Below are 12,302 nucleotides of genomic sequence, written 5' to 3' on the forward strand. Positions count from 1 at the left end.
ATTTCTACTCCGGTGAAACTATGACACACAGTGTCTGAATGAATTACACGCTGCCCTGAATTTCCTTCAGCGCATTTTTTACTGTGTTCGTACGCCACGAGAGAGATTTCATTAATCTGGCTCTCCGTGTAATCCTATCAGAGTTTTTCAAACGGACCAGGGGGCTGAAGGTCCCCTCGGGCCGGTTTGTGAACGCTATCGACAAAATTACAGCTATCGTTAATAATAAGGATTTATTTTCTGGGGGGAAAATCGACAGGAATGAGATTAGCCGTTATTAGGCCGTGAGAGTGTGCGTTTACAGACGCTCCTCACGTCCAGGGAAACATGTTCTGAGAGTTATAGTTCCCCTCACAGAACACCGTTAAGCACCTTGCAGCAGACGGCCTGAATCACCCGTCGGGCAGAGCAGGGATAAGACCCGTCTCCCTCCAGGCGCCAATCGTGTCGTCGCTAAATGACGAGGCTGCGGTCGACTCCCTTCACGGTTCTGCCGCGCGGTCAGGGCGAGGAGCTGAGACCGAAAAGGGCATGCTGGGAAACTGAGTTTTTAATCAGGAAACACTGCTTATCTTAATCTCCATCACCATTCCATACCTGATCACTCGTGCCAAAAAGTGCGACTATAGGTGATCTATCTATCCATCCATCCATCCATTCATTCCTTCATTCCAATTGTTAAACTGAATTTCTCTTCTATTTCCAGCTGTATTTCTAGACTGCTCTCATCCATACTGTGAGCGCATTTTAAGGCTATAACATCTGGAATTTGAACAAAATAACCAGGCAAAATCCCTCTAGAACAAGGGTTTTCAACCTTTTATGATCCAGGGACCCTACCCAGGCTCAAAGGCATGTTAAAAATGGTTATATTTAAAAACAAACAAAAAAAGGCCTTTATACTCCCAAATCTAGGCTATGTAAAGTCATTGTATATCAAGTCTGGCCAGGGACCCCCTGTTGAAACCCCAGGCTCTAGAAGGTTCCGGAGGGAACTGGTGCCGCCATCGCAGGCAGGGCCAGAGAATGTTTGTTGTGCTCCCCACTGCAGTAATCCTGTTGTTACGACAGAGCCGCTGGCTGTAACGTGAGCCGAAATGGAGTCCTAGAAACACACTCATGCGCTAGACCGCACGGCTTCCCAGACCGAAAGGAAGACGAGCCGGTGCGCTGCGGAATAACGGGCCGTTTCCACAGCCACCACGTCTGTTTTTATTTTATATTAAACGTGACCTCATCGCCATGACAACCTTCGTATATTCAGAAGTGAAGGATGCATTCAAGGTGGGCTCTCACTGCAAAACAAAGCATATCAAACAAGGTAAAGCCTTCTACATAGGCTGAAGCCACTCATTTATTCATTTTCTTCATTTTCTAATTTACAATTACAGTGCTTAATAGACTTGAGAGAGATGTAAATGGTGCTTCTTCATCTTCAGTTACATCATATGTATACTTAGGCCAAATTCACAACATGAAATACCTTGTGGAATGCTTATTGGCTTTTAAATGTGTATTATATGGTCGAAGTTTGAGCTAATAATGATGAATGAAGTGAAATACAGCATAACATAACCACTGGTTGCTGAAGTAAAACAAAGTGTATTTGAGAGGACATATTCAATTACACTACAGTATACTAATTATACTAAATATCTCATAAAAGAAACCGCATGAAAGGCTACAGTATCTAGTAAAATGTTTCGTGTTCTTGGTATGTGTGTCAGGGCAATGGCCTTACTGGGACAAATAAAATGTCCCACTCTGAGCTGATGCTAAAATGGCAGGCAGTCTGTATTGGGCAGTCAGTCTGTACTGCGGGTCTGGCCCCGGGGCCCGAGGGGGAAGGGGTGGCCCGAGGGTGAAGGGGTCCTCCGCCGGCGGCCCGCGGTGCGTTCGAGCGGCCGCGGAAGCTGCCACGCATTAACCAAAGCCGCTAAGCCGACCTGCTGCCGCCGGTCTAGACCGAGAGAGAAACCCGACAGACGCCGGCTCGCCTACGCTCCCTAATCCGCCCGGCTCAGCGGGATCGCGCCGCCGCCGCCGCCTGTCAATCGCCGCTACCGCGCGGTCGGCGTGGCAACCCTGAGCGTCTCTCGCTCCTCCGCAGATCTCTGACCCAAGGTCTGAAAGTCACCAGCTCCGGGTGGTGCCACGCGTCTTACCAGAAGAAACCAATCCTCAAAATACAAAATGAACAAAAAAAAACAGCAGTTTTATTACTTCATCAGCCGCGGCGGCGTTTTCTTAGCAGGGCTCGCCGTCTGCAACAGAGACGTGTCCCGCAGCGTTACAGACATGTACGCGGTCCACAAACCGCACGCAGTGTTCCTTAACAACTTAAGCGTGCCCTTGGCGATACAGACAAGTCTCAGGTTTCTTTATAGAAATTAAAAGCATTCATCATCCGGCTGAAATAAAGCTCTCTTTCAGAACAACTTATCATACGCAGAGAGCCCCCGAATGAGCTGATAACGTCTTCTCAATCCCAAAACTTCGCTATATTTTAAACTACATTCCCCAACATCCACTGAGCTGACTGACACAGCAGAATCATCAGTGCTAAAGCAACTCTACCAGAGTTTGAGCGTCCAATAGGGTCAACGTTTAACTCTTTGGAGCTAAAAGGACTCTGTCGGAGTGGGTTTTTACACTGAGCATTGGTGGGAACACCCCCAAGTGACGGCTGCTCTTTTCCCACAATCCCCCACTGCCACAGGGGATCCCGGCATCCTGGATAGGATGTCAGTCCCACACCCCCCACTCCTCCCCCTCCTCCTCCTCCCACCCCGCTCACCCCTCCATGTCCACAGGATAAAGAGGTGAAGCGGATCAACTCTGACCCTCTGCAAAAACAAGACCTTGCCCCCCCTGCCACGACCTCCCCCCTCCCCCTCCCGGGACAGGGGCCGCGGTTGCGAAAGACGCCGCGCAAGCCGGCGGAACAGGAAGCGTCGCCTGAGGTTAAACGAGCGGCTCGCTGGCTTGGCCTCCTCGCCAGACTTGTTTGTGTTTTCCTGGCTTCCCATCAGTGCCATTGTTCGCTGCCAGAAAACCGGGGAAGGTTTTTGGCAGAGCACATACAGAGCCTTTCTTTTTTTTTTTTTTTTTTTTTAACTCAGAGAACAAACCTGTCAAAATGATCTACATGCTAGACCTGGGATGATGATGATAATAATAATAATAATAATAATAATAATAATGTCATCTTCTGTTATACACACAAGTCTAAATGAAGATCAAGAAAGACAGAAAGAAGTTGGGCAGGTTGACCAGCAACTGGGCTGTGCTTTAGTATCAGTTGATGACTATTGGCTAGCAAGAGACAGCCAGATCCGGAATCAGCCAATAGGATTTTTAGTCAGGTCCTCAGTGGGGGGTCTCATGTTGAAAAATAAATAAATAAACGTTCCTGCTGCAGTGTTGCCAACGATCTTTGGATTTTTTTATTGGTCGATGCAAAAAACTTCCTCACGCCGACCCGGCAACACCTCTTCCAGCGGCCATTTTAATTTTCCCAGGAGGCCTCCCGTCTCAAGTATATATTAACAAAGCCCAGCCCAAGTAATCTCAGCAAATGGCTTCTTTCCTGGGATTATGGTCAATTAGGCCAGACGTTCTCTGCCCGGTCTTCCGGTTTTTTTCTTCGATTTCAAGTGCATTCCCTGAACTGCAACAAGCTGTTAATTGTTCCTGATAAGATGCTTTTAATGTTAATTGTGCACCCTCTCCAACCTCGACATACAGCAATGCGTGCCATGAATAAATATTCACAATGCAAGACTTTGAATTAGTCCAGTAAACCAACGCTTTCATTTAATGTACATTCATTTAGAAAGGTTACGTTTCGTAAATGATTCAATTGTGCGGAGACCTGGTCCTTGAACCATTCGATGAAGATCTGGTATTGAAAAGCCAAACTCTTGTTGTGTAAATAAATTAAACTGAATAATTATGGAAGACCTGCGTTTTCCAAAAACCTAATTAGGCTAATCGAAAAATTGACTGAAAACCAGCACACGCAGTCGTGCAGGGACAGAGTTTGGGAGCCCCTGAATAAGATGCAAATAATTATGTCGCGGAAATGCAGTCAAAATGGCCGTTCTCGCAGAGTTCAGACTGGCTGCCGTGCCCGTTTTCAGATGCAAATGTCACGCACTCAGCCTCGCGAACCATTAATGCTAGCAGGCAGCTGAAGGTCAAGCGCGGCTCGGTTTAATGTAAATGAGGTCCGGTCGGCGTTAAAACTTCCGTCGAACTGCTCCGGCGGATCAGCGGCGTTCTGTGCTTCCGAATAATTAAACGGCCGCTAACTGTCCTGCGTCTCGCCGCATGTTCCCCGACCGGCAGGTAGCCTGACGTCCGTTTTAGCGGGAGAACAGCCGGTACGGTCGGTGGTCCGATGCGAGACGGGAGGAGAGACTTTAAGATTAAAAATCGAAAAGCCTCGGTCTATCCCAGACGCTTTAGAGCACAGAGTGTAATCTCTGAAATATTAATGACGGTACAGGGCCGTGTTTATAAAGCCTGACCTGTTCTCTCTGAAGACGGGGCAAAACGAGATTACAGCGCTCCCCTTCGGCCTTCACCGTGATCCTTCGATTGTGTGTGCGTGTGTGTGTCTGTGTGTGCGTGTGCGTGTGTGGGTGTGTAAGCGTGCGTGTGTGTGAGTGTGTGTGTGTATGTGTGTGTGTGCGTGTGTGTGAGTGTGTGTGTGTATGTGTGTGTGAGAGTGTGTCTGTGTGTGTGTGTATATGCGTGTGTGTATTTATTTGTGTGTGTGTGTGCGTGTGCGTGCATGTGTGTGTGTGAGCGTGTGTATGCCCCGAGTGCTTGTTCCTCTGTGGGAGGTCTATGGGGAGCTGGCATATGTGACCTGCCTGTAAGCCCTCATAAAGCATACAGGCCCTGTGGACTTCCTGCTCTGAGGGGACGGTCAGGTGACCCGCTGTCTCCAGCTTCCTGCAAGAATAAAAGTTTCCCCCATCTGCATCTCTCTTTAAGCGAACACCCCCTGCCCCCACCTCCCCCTCGGTACTCTCCCCCTCCCTCCCCTTTCACCGCCTCCTCCCCCCCCTCGCTGTCCTCCCCCACGGTCCTCCTCTCTTCACCGCTGCTTGTAATGCAGTCCGTGTGTTCCCCCGCTCCCCAGCGCTTTGTCCGCGGCGCTGGAGTGGCCCCCTCCGCCGAGCTCAGCAAAATGGCCATCCCCTGACTCATCTTTAAACAACGGCGCAGAGTGCCAGGGCGCAGGTGCCACTTCAAAAATGAATATGTAAAAAAAAATTAAATAAATAATACCAAACATAAGCTGCCAGCGTACGGTGGATTTCACATCTGACGCCAGAATCGAAGCTTTCAAACTTGCGGCCTTGCCGGAACATTTCTCTGAGGACTCTGTCTTTCGCTTTCGTACGAGGTTCTCGGCGGCACGTGTTCTTGTCTGTGGGGGTGCTCCCGCCCCCATTGAGACTGTCGGAAAGGCGTAATGCTGAACCTAAAGCGGTTTCCTCCACGGTAAAAGCTTTAAAGACAGTGGACGGGTTTTCGTCTGTGATTTCTGGCAACTGTACATGAAAAAATGATGTCTCCTTCAAGCATTCCCAGCAAACGCTGCTGTTTCTCTAGAACGGCTATCGTGTTCAATGCAGTAGCAAAAGGTTGCACAGTGGTCGACGTCGACGAATCGCTGTTCAGCTTCTTGTGTTGCCATGGGGTGGGGGACCAATTGTACAAGGGGAAAACAGAACTGTTAATGCCCTATGACATCACCAGTTAATGAGAGCTCGTTTTTATCTTTATGCTTTTCCTGTGTCTATCTGCCTGACCAGTTCAGCATTGTGTCTGTCTGTCTGTCTGTCTGTTTGTCCGTTTGTGCGTCTCCACAGAAACGGCGGCCTGGCGAACGGAAGCAGCCGTTCTGGGGGCGCTCGCCTGCTCGCTCCCTGAAAAAGAAGAATTTCAGGAGCACAAAGAAAAAGAAGACAGGACATGAAAAGATTAAATGCTTGCTTGCGGAGCTGAAGGGGTGGGGGGTGAGGGTGGGGGGGGTTCGGAGGGAACGGATAATCAAAACAGAGTTAGCCGGCAGGCAGTCTGACAGATACTTCAGAAAACCTCCGGCAAGATGAGAGAAAACATTATCTCCGCAACAGGGGGACAAAAAAATATTCCTGCAAGCGCTGTCTGTAATAATAAATATCTCTTATTTTATGCATGCCATTTCGTTCCTTTCCTGTCATTGCTGAATTATAAAAGTTTTGGCCATGAAAGCATTCAGTACTCGCACCGAAGTTACTATGTAAATCACACCAACCTCAGACATTCACAGTGTACCATAAACAACACAACAAGCTGCAGTTATGCAAATATACTGCTACTTACAAGTGAAACCAAAGTGTTTTATAGCAGTCTAGTTGCATTACATAGTTATTTTTTTTCCCCCCAGCACTGCTTCACAACACTGAACAGCAGAACGGAATAAGAAAGACACACACAAAAAAAAAAAAGACACCGATCTTTGACCTCGTCAAACGCAAATTCATAGTCTTGCGACTGACGTATTTTAACAGTGGCAACCGTGCAGCGTTGAGAGAGCTTAGCCACCGGGGCTTTATGTATGCTAATACGCATTCCCCGCGCAGGCCATTAAACCCAAACAAAACGGCTAACCTTCCCACTTCTGAGCACTTGCGCTAATTGTAGCTGCTGCTCTTTGCGCCACACAAACTGTTCCAGCTCCCCCTTGGGGAACAATGGGGTGCTAGCCCCCTTTAAAGGAGGGACCACAAGAGGGAAATTTCCCTAAATCTTTGACTTCTTTGACTCTTGACGCCAATGGATTCACAAAAAAAGACGAATAAGTAAAAAAATCCCCGAAACGAACGAACGCTAGAAACGGCGACAGCAGGTGCCGGCTCTCTCACGGCTCCCTCGGGAACCCCCGAGCCGTGAGGGCGTGACCGCCATCATTCGGATCAGTGCAGTTAACGTCGTTCCGGAAAAGTTCAACCGGCTGCTCGCGGAGACGAGCGGGGCCTCGATGGCCGCTGTGATTCGCTGCTCCCCGCGAGCGGACGCCCAGAGGGGGACTCGCCGGAGGGGGCGAACCCGTCGTTTGTCACGCGCTCCGTAGCGGAGGAGGTATCAGTTCGAGGCGAAGCGCACACCTCGCGCCGAAGCTGACTCAGGCCAACGAAAGAGGGCGAGTCGAGGACTCTGGGAAAACGGGACTGACGCGCGATTAGGCATCCTGCCCTGAGGCGTCACTATGTGCAGCCACACAAACACCCAGCGTAAGACTCTGTGTATACAGTGCCTTGCAAAAGTATTCAGGCCCTCAATCAGTTTCTCACATTTTACTGAACTACAAATTATATTATATATATATTTTTACAATTACGATTTCTGTTGTAAACTCAGATGCTCCAACAAGCAATTTTTCAAAGCCAAAATGAGTTATTTTTCAGCAGATACGTAAAAAAAATGGAAAACTAAAATATGCTGCTTGCTTAAGTAATAAAACCGATTTGCTGCACATTGTTCATGTTGGTTGGATGATGCTTGTGACACATCATCAGCATCCGCACTCAGTCTGAGGTCACTTGCGACTTTCAATAGTGCCGTCTTCATTACTACGGCTTGACTCAACAACCTTACTTGAGCAAGAGATCGGCTGTAATAAAGACCAGCATACGCAAGGATTCCCAGGACCGAGTTTTGAGAACAGCTGCTTTTCAGCACGACCAGTCTTGGCCAGGTCTTGGCAAAAGACTGCTTGAAGGACTTAAGGATCCGAGTTAAAATGGCAGCAGTATGTGGTAATACACTGCATGTCACTCATCAGGCAGCGCAAGCAGAACACTCTCAGCATGGCCGCTCCTTATATTATAGACCTTCATTCCAGCGTCACATTCCTGGGAAACGCGTACGTGGTTTGCGTCCGTTCGACCCGAGAAGCAGTGTGGTGAGCGACTGCGCGGGACATAGTGACTTTTACGAGGCAAGAGGCGAATCCGGCGCCGTAAATGCTCCCATCGCTGCGACCCGTTTACAAGGCCCCGGCGTCCGTGGCACGGGTGCACTCCGCCGCTGATCGCTAGCCCCCGGCGCACCTGCGATTCCGTACACCTGCGTCCGGCTACGGCGCCCGCCTCCAGGCTAACGAGAAGCGCAGGTCACGGCTAACCGCCGTAAGTAAACCGCGGTCGCTGCTGTGTGTCGGAGCGTGTGGCGAACGCGAAGCAAGACGCCAGCGAGACGAACGCGAGCGGCGGGATCCAGAGAGGGCCGGTTTCCGCCCGGTCGCGGTGTGAATAATGGACCGTGCGTGCGCACCACTGTGACCGTGAAGACCGGAATGGCTTTCGCCATCGCTAGCATTGGGTAGCCTATAAAATCATCCTCCCTCAACAGGCGGACGCCCTTCCCCGCCATCTTACTACGATATAACACTACCGTAACGGGAACAATGTCCCAAGACAGATGGCTCTTGCGGTTGGACCGCCACCGCCGTCGCCACAAATCTGTACGTTCTCGATTGGAAAAGGCAATTAAAAATTACATCAGCGCACACCAGGCCACCGCGGTGCTGGAAAATAGTATATTAACAAACAGGCAAGGCAAGCTGCGTTCGTAATTCATAAACCGTAGCGCTGGGAGCCTCATGCCTTGTGCTAAAACAGAACATAAAACACGTGTTCCCAGTGTCCGTGTGAGTGTGATAGCAGGTTTTTTTTTTCTGTCAGGACAGGGCGAGAAAATTGTTATTGTTAGAAAGGCCCAGGAAACAAAAACAGGCAAGCCTGCTTTCGCAGTCAAATAGGGTTTCCAACGTAGATAAGCTGACTGGAATGAGATTTATAACCTAAGCAGTGGCTATGTTTGCGTGCCCACCAATACCCTGATTGCTGGGAGTAGGAGTAATCAGTTTATGCCAATAGTCAGATTATTGAGTACACATGATTACTTTGATACCCTTTGTTACATGATTCGTTCCATAACTGCCATATGCACAATAGAAACTGTATAGGCTACATCGCAGCCAGACTTTTGGCATGACAGCCACGATACTGAGAAGAGTTTAGCTAAAGGTGCACTGCGGAAACAAAAAAATAGGTCCACGTCACCAAGTATTTTGGTCTTATATTTAGACTTAAATTCTTACTTCTATTGCTTCTGTGCTAAACAAGACAAAATATTGGCAATGAGATGAGACAGCTTGACTCATTTCAAGATTTCCCAATAGAGTAAGAAAACTTCCCTTGTCAAGCGAACAGTAATTTATAGCAAACTAAAATGTCCTTGTTAAGGCACCCTCTTGCAGTGCGGCTAGGTGGATCTGACTTGCCATTGGCTAATCGTCCTAGTTTCTGAGGGTTTGACTGGACATGTCTGCCACCTCGTTCAAACCAACGTAATGTAGGCTTACACGGAAGTGGTGCAAGAGTTACTCTCTTTAGAAGATGAAATACAGCATATTCTTATTGACATTTCTCACAGGGTCGAACGGATTTCAGAGGAGATTTGCCAAGTGTCTGCATCAAATGACATTAATATCGATAAGCTGGCGTAGAGGAATTTAGAGGATGTACAAGTCTAATGTATCAGAAAGGGCTGTAATTCCTAGATGGATCACTGGATATGGATGTAAGCACCCTTAAATTAAAGCTGACAGTGTCACTTTAGTTTACTTACTGTGCTGGCTGTGTGTGTGTGTGTATTTGTGCATACATATGTATGTATGTAAATACGGATGCATTTAAATATCTTTATCTGATGCTGGATTTTTCCTCTTTGAGAAGGTGGCACACAGAGGCCTACGTACTGAATACAAAACATTCTGCAGAGAAGGCCATTTTGATTCATTTCTATGCAAGGCTCGCATATAAATATCTGAATGACAGCATTACACTCTGCAGAAGCACACCTTACGCTGTAAGCCCCTCCGCAGTTCTGGCTTCGACGTACCGGTCTTATTTTCATGGCCGACCGCTCGAGGTGGAGTTAAAACTGTCGATCGATGCGGCACCCGTTCAGCGGTTCTAATTAAGGACGGAGGGGGGATTACTGCTAAAAATACCTCCATCTTGCAACGCTAAATTCGTAGCAGGGCTGCGGCATATTTTAGGTGACGCAACGCCCTACCTCCACGAATTAAAAAGCAGCAAACCTTCCCACGGTAGAATTACATTTTCATGTACGCTAAACCATGAGCGCAGTAATCTGTGGGCCAAGGGATAGCAAATAAAACCCTACTTACGGGGGGGGCAAACTAAAACTAAAAATCAAGCACAACCGGCAGGAATAGAGGACGAGAATGCCCCTGTTTATTTTCCCACGAGGAAGGAAGAAAAATGTCTACTAACCAGTCTTTCGAGCTAAAGTGTGAAGTATTTCAGCAACACAATCACACTGGCCGCCCGGAGTCGTTTGTCAAAATTGTTTTTGAGAGATGAGGTGGCACCACGAGCACGGCTGACCGCCTCTAACGACCGGTCGCGTTGCGGTCTGTAAAACCCAGAGGCACTCGCTAACGGCCCGAGGTTCCGCCTGTGTCCGCCAGGAGAGGCCTGCCGCCAATAAACGCCGGTTTCAACCCGCCCTCGACTCAGACCGTTATTCGTAATTCCCAGCCTCCCCCTCTCCTTACCCCCACCAAATCTTGCAGGGGAGACCGGTGACAGCGCTCCCTCTTTTGGAGCCGAGGAAACGGTTAGCCCTAGCGGAGCGCCCGCATCGCCGCGGTGACCGACAGCCGGCCGCGCGCGAGGTCTCTGAGCTTATAAGTGCCCTTCAACACCCAGGCTTCCCTGGTAGAGGCTTTGATTGATATCGCCGTGGTTTCCCCCCGCCTGTGATATAAAGATCAGCGGTACCGGCCTCCCCCGCTCGCAGCACCCCGTGAGAGCTGGTTTAATGACATAGCACCTGCGGGGTTCCAGCAGGAAAGACCGTGCCAATTATCTCTCCCCCCCACCCCCCCCCCCCGGCCCTGTGTGGGGAGAGCGTCGCCATCGCTGTTAGAATACCACATTTTAGCCTGGCTCGCAGAATTACCCACAACCCCACTCACACCCCCACAGGACTGACAACACCGTCTCGCCCGTTGGACGATGGTATAGGATGCCTCGAACGGAAACAAGCTGAACATTATCTTTCACTCGAAAGCAGACGGCTGGTTAACACTAAGATCTGACAGCTCATACTTGATATTACTCGTCAAACTTTATGCTGGAACGTAATGATGAAACTTTGATGCGTTCAATGTAATTTCCTATTGTACGCTATTAATGTTGGTAATGGCCGGTAATGAAAAGTGCTGGGACGCATCCATACATCCATTATCTACACTCGCTTATCCTGAGCAGGGTCGCGGGGGGTGCTGGAGCCTATCCCAGCGTGCATGTTTCGTTGTTTTTTTTAAATGTGGTTAACATCACAATACATTAATTTTTTGATGACATGTCATGAAACCTTATGTGCATCAGAAATTCCCTTTTATGGGCAAAACGTAGTGTTCTGTTCCATTACATCTGTATGCATGGAGGTGCAGAGTGAATCAGGTGAGGGTGGGCGGGGTCTCCGGGCCTACCTGCAGACCAGCGTGGCGATGATGACGCACCAGGCCGTGCAGCAGCAGTCGGCGTTGGGCTGGTCCTCGGTCTTCTTGCGGCGGCAGCACAGCCAGAAGGAGTAGATCAGCAGGAAGAGGAGGTCCAGGGCCAGGCAGGCCAGGGCCACGCCTCCAAGCAGCAGCACCGACTGGAAGAGAGAAGGCGGGACAGGAAATGACATTGTGCGCCGTGACCGCCGGGTGACAAACGTGTTGCGGCCGCTAATATTTATTATCATGTGCACGTAGGCCCTTGCTAGGCTATTCACACCGAATGAATGAGTGGTCTATGCCCATTCACCAATATGGTCTCTCTGTTTTTCATCTGAAAACCTTAAGTCAGTCTGTCAGTAAGTAGTATGTAATAAGGCTGCTGCCTGTATCTTAACCATATATCAACTTCATTGAGATAACTACACTTTAGTTTTTACGGTTGCAATTATCTGGCAAACCAAAATTTTTAACTTTTTTTAAACCAAATAAATAAAAGAACATTTTTTTTAAAAAGATGTGACTTCAGAAAGTGTGATGAGTCAAGACAAATTGCAGAAAGAGCTCTAACACCATTAAAACCACACAGGGAGTGACATGGTGAAAGACAAGCCATATCTTTAATTGAGGGGTAAAATATTCAGGATACAGTACATACAGTACGCAAGCAATGAGTGTCAGGAACAGACTGTTCCTT

General features: G+C 48.7%; 1 protein-coding gene across 1 annotated transcript in view; it reads right to left on the minus strand.

Moving 5' to 3' along the window:
* The window catches only part of ttyh3a (tweety family member 3a), a 71,096-nt gene that overhangs the window by 36,438 nt on the left and 22,356 nt on the right, over positions 1-12,302 (minus strand). Inside the window, exon 2 of the mRNA XM_064316343.1 lies at positions 11,594-11,763. Within this exon, the coding sequence (XP_064172413.1) occupies positions 11,594-11,763 (170 nt within the window). The remainder of the gene's footprint in view (positions 1-11,593; positions 11,764-12,302) is intronic.

The sequence above is a fragment of the Anguilla rostrata genome, chromosome 17 (genome assembly GCF_018555375.3).
Source record: "Anguilla rostrata isolate EN2019 chromosome 17, ASM1855537v3, whole genome shotgun sequence".
NCBI lineage: Eukaryota > Metazoa > Chordata > Actinopteri > Anguilliformes > Anguillidae > Anguilla > Anguilla rostrata.